General features: G+C 36.5%; 1 protein-coding gene across 1 annotated transcript; it reads right to left on the bottom strand.

Annotated features, from left to right (window-relative positions):
* Positions 1-7,265: 7,265 nt before the first annotated feature.
* Positions 7,266-12,196, bottom strand: LOC311082903 (uncharacterized protein). The gene is made up of 4 exons (XM_084114085.1): positions 10,986-12,196; positions 10,582-10,615; positions 9,125-9,184; positions 7,266-8,953 (listed from the first exon to the last, which is right to left on the bottom strand). The coding sequence occupies exons 1-4, from the start codon at positions 11,085-11,087 to the stop codon at positions 8,529-8,531; spliced, it is 621 nt and encodes a 206-aa protein (XP_083970211.1). The 5' UTR covers positions 11,088-12,196; the 3' UTR covers positions 7,266-8,528.
* Between the last annotated feature and the right edge of the window lie 4,728 nt (positions 12,197-16,924).

The following is a 16,924-nucleotide window of genomic DNA, read 5'->3' as shown; positions in this document are numbered from 1 at the left end:
CATAAACAAAACAAAAACCATAAAGCCATAAACAGACTTCATAGACTCTAAAAACGTTTATGTATGGCTGTAATGCAAGACTGTTAGTAACTGAAACTTAGTACTGCCACAGCTCTGACTTCTATTCATCAATGATGGCATATTATAGAAAGACTCTAAAAATAGAAAGTGTTGACTGTTCCTGTACCTTTGTTATATTCTGGTTTGATTAATGTCTGCTTAACCTTAATGTGAAACTGTTAGAGAAAATGCCATTACCACAGAATTTACCACATTGTACTATTTCTATTATCTTTTTTGAATAGTAGCTGTTTAACAATTGGAAGACATTTCAAATGTAATATTCACAATAAAATGTTGTGCTAAATTATAGAACTCTTTTTTTCTTTAGTCCACAAATAATGTGTTGATGTACACGTGATTAAACGGTTTTATAGACGTTCAGGTCTGACTGGACCGATTTTGGACCTTTTTAGAACTTTTGTCAAGTTCAGATGTCTAAAAATAGCCTAAATGATTGCCTTTCACGATGTTACACAATATGGGTGTGATTATTTTATATACAGGATTATATATACACATACATTTGGCAGCAACACATCTTATAAACATCCAGAAGAACTAAAAAAAAAAAACCCCATTTAAGTTAGACATCCAGGGACGCGCAGAAAAGACGTGGAATTCACGGCCAGACGACGTCAAAGACGTCGGTTCAACTTTCATTTTGGAACTATTTTTTAACCATGACGGGACATCTCGGACGGACGTCTTCTCAAAGGTCATTAAACGTCCAAATGTTTGCTGGGCTGCGTCGCCGTTTCCACCCGCTGATTCACTCGTCTCTGAACACTCGCTGACTCGCTCGTCTCTGCGAATGTGATTACTCGGCGGCGTCGCTGATTACCCGCTGATTCACTCGTCACAGCACAGCCGTACAATGTATTCGGCCACTGCCACTCTGTGTTCCTTCAGACGCCAGCGCCTGCCTGCGCGCCACCGCTCTACAGGACGTCGATTTACACGTGACTGACGCAGTCATAAACAGTGTTGCCAGATTGGGACGGTGATTTCCAGCCCAAAAGCTCACCAAAACCCGCCCACTACAAGAAAAAAACGCCCAAAATTTTACTGCCAAAATAATGTGCTATAATTTCATTACCATGTCATTCAAGGTTGATAAGCACTTATATCTCCTTAAAACAAAATAACGATGATAAAATAAAAAATAAATAAATTTTCCAGGAAAACAGATCAAAACAGGGCAATAATTAAGGAGAATTAGCCAATATGACTAAAATGTCCAGGTGGACACTGTCAAAACGACAATCAAGAAATGAACTGATGACTTTAACCCTCGTAAGTACACATTGCAGAACATAACATAATTTAGCAGTCAAAACGGATTCATCGTTGATTCTTTTTCAGCAGCTGTCAGGGTCGAGTAGAGTGCAGTCTGGATGGTGTAAAAGTTGCAGATGTCTGGTAGGCTGCCAACTCTCACGCCTTGAGCGTGAGACTCACGCAATTGACACTTTTCAAAGACGTCAAAGACGTCAAAGACTTTTCACATGCTCTTACGCCACACATCCATTTTCTCACGCACAGAAAAATTGCGGAGCAAATAGGTACTTTTAACTAATTCTCAGCTCTTAGATTCCGTCAATTTTATTACGAAATTCAGACAAAAATACGTTTGGCGCTTGTAAATGTGACGTGACAGATCGCTGAGCGCCTCAGTTCAAGTGCACGTGAACCGATCATCTGTTACTTTTTTTTATTTAAAGATGCAGTAGGCTACAACTTACTGAAAGTATACATAATATCGGCCAATTAGTGTTTTTCAACCACGGAAAGAGGTCAATATATAACAGCAGGAGAACAATTATGTCACATAACGTTACATTTACCTCAGGAAAGCCATTTAATGACCATGTTAATTGAATAGAAAAAATAGCTAGAGAGGAGATTTTGCTGAGCACTATATTACTTATTTATTATATTTTTACTTATGTCATTAAATAATTGTTATTATAACAAAAACTGCATTATATTTAATTTAATTTGTTATTTTTAACCTTTAATAATACCAGCAGATTGGGCCCTCTATGTTTACAAAATTAGGTGAGATTATTTTTTTAAATAAAATTTAAAATAAACATGTATCCAAATTCAACTAATTCAATGTCAATATTGAATCAAAATCGGAATCAAATCACAAGAATGGAATTGAAATCTTGAATTTTTTGTCAAGCAATAATAAAGACTGTATCCTACCAGTCATTGTAGGCTACAATGTAAACAAAAGTTGGCAGCCCTGGGCTAGTGTGCACATGACCATGGCCAGGGGCCTGTTTCAATAAGGAGGTTCAACCAACTCTGAGTTAAAACTTGAACTCTGAGTTGACTTACCCCGAGATGGAAAACTCTGAGTTTTCGGTTACAGAACAGCTGAAATGAGTTAGTTCAATCAACTCTGAGTTGACCTACTCTGAGTTAAGCGCGTGCACCACAACTATAAAAAGCCATTATCAATGGAGCGCAGATATTACGAGTCACCATGGTAACAGCGCCAAACAAAAAGAGGAATTACTGTTATACAGTGTTGGGTGTAATTAATTACCAAGTAATCTAAATATTGTGATTTGATTTAATTAAAGGGATAACTCTTAATTCTTCTGTAATTTAAAATAAAATCTGATGTAATTACATTAAATAGGCTACTGCATAGACTATAGAGAACAATTATGTATAAAACAATAGTGGATTTAACATACATTTTTAATAGGTATATTTTTTATGTAACCTTCTCCCTCTACACACTTTGGTCAAATCAAGAATAGTTCATGCAATTGTATATTGTTTATTTGAAAGCATTAAAAGTGCAGTTTCTTGTCTCTCCTTGTATTGTTCAAGTGGTTGAGGTTGATATGGGATTTAGTAATTAGTAATAAGTAGACCAATACTTTCTAAAGATAGTAATTATTACATTAATCTAATTACACTGTTGAAGATAACATTGATAACTATTTTAGAGTAACTTACCCAACTGTTATAATATCAGAGGTGAAACTGGAAGAACAGTAGGCCTATGTTATTCAACCTAATTTTAATTTTCATGTGGAGCAATCCTGCAGGCATTAAAAGACCATGGCAGCAGCTGAAAATTAAATATAAAAACATAATTCAATCAGGTAAGGCTTGAGCATATCATGGGTGAAGGCTACCTGACTTTACAAACATTTGACATATTAAATAACTAAATAGCATCCAGTGTCTAGCAGTGTAGCAGCATTTTTGGCTGAGGGAATTCCAGGAGGGACGTCAGAGCCAGTCACTCCCAAAGATCCAAGGGCCTTCATAAAATGTAAGAGGTTTACATATGTGTTATTTTTTTAGATAGGCTATTTTTGATATTTCCGTTTATTTTACTTTGAGGTTGGGTTTTTTGTTGGTCCTAACAGATTCTGATGGTAATATCTGTCTTTTGGAGCCTCCTGTCCCAACAGAACCCCAGGTAGTTGTAAGTCGCCTACTCAATACACCAGAAATTAAATAGTGTTATAAAGTGCACTCGACCAAATGCTCATCTTCACAGGACGATGAGGATAAATAGTTTCTGCTGCCACAGAGAGGCCTACAGAGGTAATGTTAATATTATGTGTCTACACATCAAACAATCTACCCATTCAGATTTTTTCAAATTTTTATGTGGATAATCTAAGTTTAAATCTAAGTATAAACGGGTATTCTTATCTCTCCCTCCGCCCTCAGAGTGTGGAAGAACAGCAGGAGGACGGTCCATCAACTTCTGTTGCACAGATCAACACATTTCAGTGATTTCCAGTAAATGCCAGTTTAATTCTGTAGAATTTGTTTAGAACTACATTATATAGCCTAACTCTAATCTACTACTGTATTTTCAGTTGCCAGTTAAGGAGTTATATAGACTTCATCTTATTAAAAAGAAATAGAAAAAAACTGCAGTAAAAATAGCAATATTTTATTTATTAATAAAATATTAATTTTATTAATAAAAATTTACTGAAAGAATGAATGAGGTGTTTAAACACCGCTTCCCCTTTAAAAAAGGGGAGGAGACCGATAGAAACTCTGGGTTTACCGAAGAAAACCTGCTCCCGACCAGGTTAGGTTCACAGAGTAAGTTACCATGGTAACTGACTCTGAGTATAAGTTACCTCTCTTTCAGAAACGGGCTTGACTTACTCTGCTTTCTCAGGTTTAACATACCTCCCATTCTGAAACAGAAAACTCAGAGTTTCCCTCATTTCAGGGTTAACATACTCAGAGTTTTCACTTAACCTCCTTTCTGAAACAGGCCCCAGGAGTCGTCCCATATTTGTTGGGGTCGTCCCATATCTCCCTCCACATGTGTACGTTTTTAGAGTTGCTCACTATCTCACTCTTTACTGTAGATACAACATAACTTACTGTAGGCTATATAGTAGGCTATGTCACTTTGCTTAGCGATCACTTGACAGCTACAACTTCTCGCGCTCAATCGCGTCTGCCTGCGGATCGCTGATTGGCTAAAAGTGCGTGCTCGTCGGTGATGTCAACACTAACGCCAGCTGACTCTGCATGGGCGTGTGACGACACACCTCTCGGTCTCTCAAGCACGGTTTAAAGGGCAACAGTCTCCACCTTTGTCCTATAACCAGCCTATCACGCTGGATCACTGATTAGTCTGTCAACAGATGTGTTGACATGGCAATACAAACGAGCATGGCAATACAAACACTTGATCAATGAACCAACAATATACATAAAAATGTATATCAAAAATGCATTCATCTCAATAACCATTATAATACTTCACTCCCATCACAATTACACCAAAAAATAAATCACATGCCACATTACACTCATCCACATACCTGAGATAGGACAGATAAGGACCTACACGACTCCATCAGGAAAAGGCAAAAAAGGGAAAGCAAGGGGGTAACCAGAAATGGGTGATGTGACCCAAAGGTGATGTTCATAATAAATTCTAGATAGAATAGCAATTGGCATTTTACAGCACCCTAGTGGCAATTTTGGGAACATGCCATGATAGCTTACAGCAACCTATTTTTGTGAAATCATACTCAAAATAAAATAAATACTGCAGGACTTGGGACTTTCAGACCACTGTGAACATCTATACTTTATTTGTATGAAATAAATATATTTTATGATATTTACAATATTTCAGTTACACTACACTTGAACAATAACTTTTATCTTACTTCTTAACAGTTGGACAAAAAAAAGTGTTCAATGAGTATACAGATTACATCAACAGTAATTTTATACAACAGACATTTTATAAAAATATATCAATACAATTTAACATTGATTTAACATTAACATTAGATGTTGAATTTACATTGAATTTTGGTCACCCGACGTCACAACCGAAAATTTAACCAAATACCAACGTCTTATGACGTTGTGTGGCTGCTGGGAATAATCTGTTACGTCTCATTTAACAGACGCTTTTATCCAAAGCGACAAGTAGGAGAGCATTTACACACTCGGCACAATCCGGCGCGACGTGACGAGGTCCATACGGGTTCTGTTGTCTTACTGCGTTATAGGTTCAATCCTAACAAGGAAACTTTACGCGTGATTCATGTCATCTGTAATACATACTTATAGTGTGTGTTTGAAAAAAGGATGTAATCGTCCTCTGCTTTTTTTCTGGGGTGCATTTTACCCCAGACGGCCAAACAGCAAAGTGACTAAACGAACGAAAATTCGCAAAAGCAACAAGAGATTTGAAGCTCATGGCAGACACGCCCAAGAGATGATTCGCGCTGTGATTGGCTGAATGTTAGTTCACTCAAGTCTAAGTAACAAATCAGAGAACACGGGCGGAAAGGCGCTGGGTCAAAAAAAAAAAAAATGCGGGGGACAGAATCACCTGTTTCTAAAAGTGCGGGGGACGTGTCCCCCCCGGTTGCTACGCCCCCAGGCCAACTTCCAATTTTAGCATCTGCCTTCTCCAGAATTTACATCTATTCCAAACACAGCGGAAGTAGCCTAATCTTCAAAACATGTTGATAAAAGTGAATTTACAGTAGCCTAATTTAGTTCTTTATGTATTTCTGAACCATTTCATTTCGTAAGGTAAAAGGGATAAATGCATTTTCCATAATGTAGCCTATTAATATCCATTCATTCATCCGTCCATCCTCTGAAGGGTTGCGCGAATTTTGGAGTAGGCCTAGCCTATGTGAGTATGTGAGTAAGTGTGTGTGTGTGTGACCGTGACCAAATAAATGTATTTATTTTTAGTCAGAGCAATTACAAAACGTAGTTTATTCATTCATAATTTCTTCATCAACAACACGTTGAAGCCTAAATTCACAACATGACTCAACTGAAACCCTTTTAATTTCAGACTTGACTCAGCTCTTTTCCGTCAGTTGTAAAGTCTTTGCCACAAGGGGGCAGTACGTACCGTTACATCTAGTCCTACATCAACGAAATCAGTCCTTCTCTGCTTTAATTCAGGACCTGACCTCCTTGTTCTAAAAAAAAATAAAAAAAAACCCTCCTTGGACCTCCTTGTTCAGGAGCCAGATTTTGCATTGTAAATTACTCAACTAAAGGTTTTTGGTTCCTAGAATGTTAGTGCATGGCTGTAAACAAACAAATAAACAAACAACACTAAATACAAACATTAGTTAACATTGTGTAAATTCTTATTTTATTGTCACAGAAATTTCTTGTTATATTTCTTGTTCTGGTAATGTTACTTAATGGTTAAAAGACATGTTCTCTTTCTGCTGAGTAGCCTAAGGCAACACAACACCACCAGTTTGACTGACCTCAACAGATTTACTCCTTTCTGAATAAGTAGCTTGTATTTAAGCTTTTATTTGATTTGTTATAAGATTGTATTTACTAAGTTATCTAAGCACTAAATAAATAAGTCCTTATACACAGACAGTTCTTTTTTTTGTATCTTACTTTTAGTTGCACTGAAATGTTTTCTTCCCCCTGTACTTCATACCTAGATGTTTTTAATTAAAGTTTTAAGCTGCTGCTCTCTATAATTTTCAAAACAATAAAAATAAAGCGCAGTCTGGTCAGAATAGGCTAAAAAGCTTAAAGGTCAGATGACATGGCAGTTTGTTTGTGATGTTACATTGTCTATATTTGTGACATTCACATAGCTATTCATTAAACATGTTTGGTGTTTGTTGAAGTGCTTAATGTAAAGTAAATGGCTTACAATATAACAGAGGCATGCAGAGGGAGCTACAGCTTTATTTATAATTCATAGTTTAAATACAAATATTACAAATTGCATATAAATATAATATTGTTTACATATTTGAGAACAGTAAAAAAACGTAGTCAATTGAAATCACTCTGTGTGAACAATTACCTTGTTAGTATAAACAGAAGTATAAGAGCTTATCTAAAGAAAACACAACTCAGGAGTACAAAGAAAACCTTAAGACAAAGAATAGCTGGCTTGGGTCGTGTGAAGACCAAAAAAAACAAGCGTCATCATAAATGGTATTTTCCTGACTGAAACAATACTTAGTTTGAGAGAAAAAAAACATTCCACTCTCTCATGAAAACAGCATGTTGTTCAGTTTGATATGGCTTGCTTGACTGGATTAATGTACCTAGTGGTAATTTATGTGAAAAAATATCCCCACTACCCCTAGCCATCCACCACCCCCATCAGAAAACATTTCCATGACATTCGTGAACAAATAAGTGCTTCTGTTGCTTATAGCAAAATCTAGCACAACATCTATCAAACATTTTTTGGCTCATTAAATACTAAGAGTTTGTTATTAAAATTAAAATGTGATTGCTTGTCTTAAAAAACAAAACAAAAACAAAGCCCATATTTACAGAATAAAGTGTTGCTTCATAGCCTTAGCTTTTGTATGACACGCTGAGCATTTATATCAAACATATGTTGCTGTTATGAGGTTTTTACATTCAGCTGTCGATGAATTAAATACTACATGATTACATTTATAGACTTTCATTGAAAAATACCCACTTTCTCAGAATTAGCTTACTACTGTTTGGTAAAGCAATGTTTGTTGCAGGCAGCTACGGCATCTTGCATGTAGCCTACGTAATACATGAGAATCTTCAAAGTCAGTGCTCAGCATATCATGCCCTTTTTCATCTTGACTCATAAAAAAACTGAAACACAACAAACTTAACTTGTATATCGGTTGAGAGGAAAATGTGTCATGCTTCTGAGAAGATCATGAGATGTGATCTTCATATTTCGAAAGGAAGAAGAAAAAACACCAAGAAAGTATCATAACCCCCCACGCAATCCTTGTTAATGTCAACGAGCATTTCCTAGTATGACAGCTGGAAAATCTCAGGTGTTCTAGCAGCTGATCTAGAGACTGCGTCATACCGAAATGTCGCAATTAAAGTTAACAAGAATATAAGAACAGCTGCCGTTGTAAAAATTGGACATGGTCTGTGGATATAACCAATCATTTATGCAATATTTATTGCCCATGCTCCACAGTCTACCAGTCGTCTGCCCATTTTATGATAGTGATAAAGGTGGACAAGGGTCGTGGTCGATAGTTCACCAAATCACTTGGAAATACTCTCACTGATAACTGGTTTGTTGAATTCATGTACATCAGAAGGAAAGTGTTGAGCTTTGCATCTGGAGAGGTGTTGACATTCACCACCTGAGTGTCATGTGCAGCTGAAAATATCTCTAGTTCCCTACCATCATTGAGATCCACTAGAAGTTTGAGGTCTACAGTAGAGGTGCTATTGTTCTGTGATTTCAGAAGGAAGTTCACCTGTATGTAGACCAGGTAAACACCTTTCTCTCGTATGACAATCCACGTTTTGTTATGGTCCAGAATGCTCTCACTGTTTTTCCTGAGGACCTCCCACTCATCATCCCAAACCAAACGATTATCAGTGTGACTGCAAGCTTGAAAAAAAAGGGGGGAGGGGGAACGAAGATAAAGATAAACATGTAGCAAACATTCTCACAATGGAATCAGAAAGGTTTTTGTAATGTTAGCTACAGTGTGTCATTTTAATATAGCCTAACTAATGTTTCAACAAGAAATGTTACATACAAACAAATGTTACTAATCACCTCTTAGAAGCCATTTTTCTCGCGAGACTTGATGTCTGAACATACTTTCAATTGCGGAGACTGTCAGAAAGAAAAACATCTGTAAGATTACCACAACTGAACGAATCCTGACTAAAAACAATAAATAATTGTTGCATGAATGACTAAACGTTCAATTGACAGCTGAACATGAAAATGCGCGGAAGCAGACCACAAAATGCATTTCCACCAACACACAGCGAGACAGCTCGGATCCCCACCCAAACAGCATAATACAACAATCACACACGCGCGAACAAAGAGCACAGCTGTCTGTTACACATTGTACACTCTCATGCATCGTTCAACTATATTTAATTGGAATGGAGATTCTTCAGACAGTAAGAGCTTTTCGAACTTTTATGCTATTTAGTTTTCTTTTTTACAATATGCAACAGCTTGAAATTGTTTCGTTTGATTTATTTTATTGACAACAAAACGCAGTAAATCATAATCAATTGGGTTTAAATTGCTCAGAAAATGATCAGTTTTCATGTAGCCTAAACAAATTGGTTAGGTGCTCTGTGCTGGTTTAGGTTAGGCTATCAAATATTAACCTGGGTGCGAGTTATCAGTGTAAAAAAAAAAAAAAAAAAAAAAAAAAAACTCAGTCAAAACAAAAGAGATTCGTAGGCCTACATATGTTTGACTTAAAACTTTTAAAAGGCTAGGTTTTTACTTCAAACGCGTATAAGTAGCGACACAATTTAGATAAAATATAATGGCCAACTAACTGTTAGCCAAAGGGCAACCAACTCTCGATATAAAATGAGACGAATTTACGTAGGCTATATGAATTTTCGTATTTAACAGTCTTTAAAAAAAAAAAAAGGAAAAAAAAAAAGATGACTTGAAAGATTAGTCTTAGCATCTCAGATGCAGATTTCTCAGGGGAAATCTCGGAGTCAAAATAAGATACACCGGTGTTTTGCCAGGTGAGAAGTTTATTTACTATTTTAATTCATTTTACTCTAATTAATTTTATAACTGTATCATTTATCTCTTTTAATTCCTTTTATGAGATAAATCTTTTCTCTTTTCTGGCTTTTATTTTGTGTCTATTTTCTATGCAAAGCTCTATGAATTGCTATAGTGTGATTATTATAATTCCTTTCTATGTAAAGCCTTTGAATAACTGTTTGAATTTTCATTGCTTTTATTTTGAGAATATTTGTATTCCTCTCTATGTAAAGCACTTTGAATTGCCATAGTGTATGAAATGTGCTATATCAATAAACTTGCCTTGCCTTGCTTTGCCTTGGCAGTTTATGAAACCGGCCCCAGATTTACATATTACACATTATTTCATAAAATCTTAAGTGTTTAGCCTTCATTCCGCTTTGCTAGTGGTACCAAATGACCATTGGCAATGGCATCCTCAATAGAGGAAGAAAAAACATTGTTAGGCCAAATAGAAAAGGCTATTAGGGTAAACTTACCATTCACGATGCTTATTTTTTGGCATCCAGACACCTGTTGAAGTTACAGTAAGACATGTCACTCACTATGTCATGCATATTTCAAGAATAGCCTAGGAGTTATTTACAAACACGCCCTCTGCAACTCGACTCGGATTATTGTCCACATCAAATTCTGGAGAAAACAAGGAAGTGTTTCTCAGCCGACGAGACATTATGTAAGTGAACTGTAGATCGGATAAACTTTTTCTCTTTTTTCATAAATACATATTTTTAAAACATGCATGCTGGAATGGTAAATTCAGTAAAAACATTCGTCGAGTTATTCTTCGAAATGTCCAACAGACGCGTCTTGAACAACGCGTCTATTCTATTTATTGGCCAAAAATATGAAATTCTAAGGTAGTAGATCCAGTTATATTTACCTTCGACATGAAGACATAAGCCAAGCACGATGCGATTGAAATGAGGACCAAAGCTATCGATGTCCATATAATATGCGCTCTAGCTGCGCGCGCTGTACCCATGCCTGCTCCTTAAGATGCTGAAATAACTGCAGTTTGCACACTAGAAATGCCTCTTGTAGTCCCGGATGAAGTTGACGACTGTAATGAGATACCAATCTCCCACGCGTTAAACAGAGCGCTATTAACTCCACATCACCTGTGGGTGAGATGAGGGTGGATGTGATCATGGTGACAGTAAACGCGTAGCTTTCACTTTGTAAAGAATGTACAAAATTTCTTGTTGTAATCTAGGCCTTTTCTCTTTTTCATTTTTTCATTTGATTAGCACTGTTTGTAATTTCATACATTAATGTAATTGTCTTGCATAAGATTACAAGTCTGGAGGGTCGTCAAAAAACAAAACAAAAATAATGCTACGAAAATAAGGAGCGCTGGTTGGTAAAAGGAGGCAGGTAAAACTCCCGGGGAGGAAGGAAATCACATGTACAAACCTGTATGGAACTCAAAATTAGAAATTTTGAAGAATATCTATTACATTCAATGACAATGAATGGAGATAATGAGTTTCAAAAAAATGCAACAATCACTGTAAAATTACATTATATATATATTATATTGCCTATAAATGCAATATATTTGAAGTCCTACCGATAATGTTTTTTGAGGATTGTGTAAGACCTAAAAGTCATTAAAATATTGGTCCTATCTCAGCACATTCAGAGATGCAGCAATGTCTGGTGTGTGAACAAACTCAGTTTAACCTAATTTGTTGAATCAGATCTTTTAGTGAAATGTTTTATCCATTATCAAAACTAATCCATTTGAATTCACATTTCTCAAATTCAACTCATTGAATGATCCGGTCACAGCTGGAGGCTATTTTCAGTGAATAACAACTTCTGTTTCAACTATTCCCCATCATATGGCTTCAGAGGACCAAAAAAAAACAAAAAAAAAAAACAACCCCTGACCAGGTCTTCTCCATTTGTATTCTGCAGAATAAAGTGTGACATACAGGTTTGGAATGACATGAAGTTTTGAATGTTTGGGTAAGCTATCCCTTTAAGAGCACATATAGACCGCAAGACCACCCATTTGGTATTTTCCCTCAATGTTGACTGGAAGTCATAAGATATATCTGTAATCAATCACGCAAACAAGGTCACCACATGAATATACATGTGCTCCCATTGGGTGTGGGTGTTAGCAGAAGCATCAGCAAAAGTCTTCATGCACTGTGCATGTTTAAGTTTTGCTAGGCGCTTTAGGGACATGCAACCTGTTTGTGAGCATTTCACTGTTGATTCAGATACAGATTGTGTTTTCCGGTTATATAAATATATATATATATATATATATATATATATATATATATATATATATATATATATACATATATATATTTTACATGACTCATTTTATCGGTTACTCTATTTACAGTACTCACAAGTTAAATTTCCAAAAGAGGGCAGTTTCCCAGATGATATCAAAGTTAGTAAAAGAAAATGCCCGCAAACGTCTTCCATTTCGAAGGCCTACATGGCTCTATGCCATGATGACATCAAATTCCACTCGTCAGCACTGGCTAAGCGCTGTTGATTTCGAGCATCACTTACTCAGATTGATTTAAATGTCTCGGGATTTTTGATGTGAAATAATGATTCACATTTCTGTTTTGTCATTACTGATTATTGACCCTAGACAAGTAACAGACTTGTTATTTGTTTTAAAGAACAATCTGAGGACAATGATCTTTATTTTTTTTACTGGGAATGATAAAGCTCAAAAATGGAAGGAGGGAGGATGTGTTGGCTTTGCATTATACATCTGGACCACATTTCTACCAACTGAAGTCAGGTATTCTAAATGTTCTCATAAATAGGGATTAAGGGATGATCTTGACAAGAACCTCAACATATCTCTTTGTGTCATGGCAAATGCATTTCTAGGAAGACAAGAGAGACACAGGAAAGACTCTCACTACAACTGCTAGTTTCCACTTCAAGTGCTCTCCCCATTAGCTAAATGGAAAAAAGCAGTGGTAACTGGGACGGGAGAGAAGTGAAAATCAGTCGTGTTTTGAATCAATCTCACAACGAATCTGCTTTGAGTTTACAATATCGTATTCCTGTATGACACTTCAATCTCTTTTTTATACAATGGAGCAGGTGACAAATGTAGGGGTGGAGTAATGTGTACATAGCACCCGTTTTTATGGTTTCAAAGGCTATAATTTCTCCATTAAACCTGATTTCTGTGAAAAATTACTAACAATAAATGAGGTCTAAGATTAGGAACACGCTAAAAGTTACGTGTGAAAGTCAATTTGTAATTCACACCATTACATTGAAATAGTCAAACTAAGATGACATCTCTTTTTGCTCATGTCCTCTCTTAGGTAGATCAGCTCTGTTGCACTAAAGTGATTTGCTGAAATCAAAACGCTGATGATGAAAGGTGAGCACTAGCCAACGAGCCATACTGTTTTGTATGTTAGTCTCACCCACTGCGAGCGCTCAGAGTTTTTTTTTAGCTTGATCTTAAACCAGGTTACAATAATTTCAAATATTTTGGTTCTTTTTTTAAATTTATGGCAAAAGTAAAAAAAAAAAAATACTAAAATAAGAGGAAGATGACAAAGATTGAATCACAATTTCACTAATTTTTCTCCAAGAGGAGATAAAGAGGATGCTTTTTATTTACATCTAAATCTTCTCTGAATTAAAGGAAAAATGAATGAAAGTACTTTGTATGACTTTTAAAAAAGTGATTCAGACTCTGTGATATTTGTTAGTATTCATGACCCCTTATGGATACCCAGAAGGTGTAGGCGATTGCAGGAACACTCCCCAAGCTATCTACCCCTGACCTTTGAGAAGTGTGCAAATTAAAGATGAGAACATTTATGTGGGTGGGGGGCTTTTGTAGTTATTCTCCACTGGATTGTTTTCATTTTTAGGATTATATGAAAGCAAACTATTCACCTCAGTTCTTACAATCAACAACAGCCAGAGGAAACATCTCGATATGGAGACTGTGTCGTCCAGTTCTTGTGATCACACATTCACTCTGTATGGTTAACTATCAAAGAAGTTAGCAATATCACTCAATGCCACCTTGCCACTATGGGGCAACCGTTACTAAGGCTTAGGGCTGCACGATTAATCGTAATTTCCATGTAATTGCACTTAAACCGATTTGGTTTACCACGCTTTTGAAATCGCAAAGGCTGCGATTATTTTTTTATGCGCAGCACTCCTTCCTCCATCTTAGCCTTTGTTTTATCCAGAAGTTTTGGTAGCACATTTTGAGGAAATGCGCCCGGCTTGGTAATGCATAACGGAGCTCAAGCACACTAAGTCAATACTTGAACCCCTCCTTTTCAACAACCGAAAAGAGGTGCATATGCTGATGCGGCGGTGACGCGTTCATGTAGGGTGGCGCTGCCAATAAAGCACCTAAAAGCTGTCACAAAGAACCGGCAAAAGTAATGATTATGAATATGTAAAATATAGCAAGGAGACATTTTAATTGTTTATTAATAAACAAGTGTTTTCAGTGTCAGTGTCGGCTGCAAAGATGAAGTTGACGATGCTGACTCGCGATCTTCGCAGTAGTGAATGCGCCAGAGAGAAATGCACATTTCATACGGATTACATAAGCAGAGAGCAGTCTGTTTTCTTTCGTTTTGGATTGCTCTGTTATAAAGTAGACATTTCAAGCTTTCTATATATTTCTCAGGTCTGTGAGGCAAGTAGGCTACCTTATACGCTGAGTTTCGTTTAATTTATGAGACAAGCTCCAGTTCACGAGCCGGCGCCTCCGTGTCATGATTAGGCTATCTATTGTCTGCTATATTTACTTCTTTTTTTATTAAATCCAGGCCATTGGTTGATGGAACATTGATTAAAATGAAGATATAATTAATACAAATCGAAATTCACTTTACAGAAAGGCTTTGTGCTTTCTGTTTGAGGTCTCTGTGAAAGTTCTGAAGCAGTCTTTTAGTGCCACTTTCAGAGCGGTCACGTCCATAACATTGTTTTTTTCCCTCATAAATGCGAACACGAAAAATAAAATGAGTATTTTATGTTCTGTGGAGAGCCAACCCTTCTTCATCCGGTGGGTAGTATTACTTTTGGTTTGCGCAGTGTAATTCACGGAATACCTAAAAAATATTTTGCCACCTAAAAGTTAAAAAAAAATTTGTCACATCCGTAACGCATGTGTATTTCCCTCATATCAAATAAAAACGCATCTGTAGACTGATATTTTTCTAATGTCTGGACACCTTTATTAAGGGAGTATGGATATATAAACAGACGTTTCAATATATTGGTATTAAATGCATTTTCTGAGAATTTATATTTCAAGGTTTGACTCCAAATGTCACGTCCATAATGATAGAATTGCCCAATTTTAAAGAACTAGTGCAAAGTACCCGTGCAAAATCAGTTTTTGTGTGTGTTTTTATTAATAGTTGGTTCGGTGGGTTTGAGTGCTCATTGTTACAATTACACAGCAAAAGTTCAGTGACATTTTTATTTGTGCATGGTAGAAAGCAAATACTGATACTGACATAAGGACATACAATAAATATGGAAAATTTAACTACACGATCGAGGGAGCAGGCTACACAGTGAACTCCGAGAAAACGCTACTTAAGCTCCGCTGCTTTCTTCGACCCTTTCTTCGACCCTCTTGTGTCTCTGGTCCTGCGCTGTGCTCACTCAGTGTGCAGTGTGAGAGGGGGAGTGGCCAGCGGCTAGAGCGGCAAAAGCCAATGTGTGCTTCTTTTACTGATATATTTAACGATATCTTTTGCATTTCCAATCCAAACAACGCCAAACTTGTACTTACTAGTGCCTGTAGCAAGACACCTATCAAGTTTGAAATCCATTGGACTAACAGTTAACGAATAACAGACACACACACACACACACACACAGACACACAGATTCCTGTAATTTATAGATAGATATAATATTCAGAAGTAAACAGCGTAGCTGACTTACAGATTTAGTTAACATCCACAAATGAATAAGTGCAACGATTCAGGGAGCAGGCTACACAGTGAACTCCAAAAAAAAAAAAAAACCTACGCTTGGCAAACAGTTTGTGAATATTCAGAAGTAAACAGTGTACTTGACTTAATGTTTAGCTGACCGAGTTTTTATGTCAGAATGTTTACAGTGCTATGCATAAGTTTAGACACCCATGCTAAAGTTGACTAAAAAGAGGAATAAAAAATCATCTTTTGGAAATTGAACTTAATGCCTTAATTAAAAAAAATTAGGAAAAATCCAACCTTTAAGGACACCAATTTTCTTTGTGAATGAATAATGTATCGTAAATAAATAAATGTTCTTCCTTAAAATACAGGGTGCATAAGTCTGGACACCCCTATGTTAAATTCCCATAGAGGCAGGCAGATTTTTATTTTTAAAGGCCAGTTACTTCATGGATCCAGGATACTATGCATCCTGATAAAGTTCCCTTGGCCTTTGGAATTAAAATAGCCCCACATCATCACATAGCCTTCACCATACCTAGAGATTGGCATGGAGTACTTTCCATAAGATCATCTCTCAATGCAAATCAAACCAGCTATTAGGCTAACTGAAATAAAACCATGCCAATCTCTAGGTATGGTGAAGGCTATGTGATGATGTGGGGCTATTTTAATTCCAAAGGCCAAGGGAACTTTATCAGGATGCATAGTATCCTGGATCCATGAAGTAACTGGCCTTTAAAAATAAAAATCTGCCTGCCTCTATGGGAATTGGAAATCTATGGTCAACTTTAGCATGGGTGTCTAAACTTATGCATAGCACTGTAGTTTTAAACCACAACCCTCTAATGTCAGAATGACATAGAATTAAACCAACAAGAAATGC

This window comes from Abramis brama, assembly GCF_963993115.1.
Source record: "Abramis brama genome assembly, chromosome: 5".
In the NCBI taxonomy this organism is placed as follows: Eukaryota; Metazoa; Chordata; class Actinopteri; order Cypriniformes; family Leuciscidae; genus Abramis; species Abramis brama.
Note: the sequence above shows the minus strand (reverse complement) of the source record. Positions and strands in the feature narration are given on the sequence as shown.

Bases quoted from the DNA above. Each gene is read 5' to 3' on its own strand.
- LOC311082903 (XM_084114085.1), bottom strand. From the start codon at position 11,087: ATGGGTACAGCGCGCGCAGCTAGAGCGCATATTATATGGACATCGATA. The intron at 10,616-10,985 runs GTAAATATAACT...TAACTTCAACAG, and splicing joins CTTATGTCTTCATGTCGAAG to GTGTCTGGATGCCAAAAAAT. The intron at 9,185-10,581 runs GTAAGTTTACCC...TCTTTCTGACAG, and splicing joins AAAAATAAGCATCGTGAATG to TCTCCGCAATTGAAAGTATG.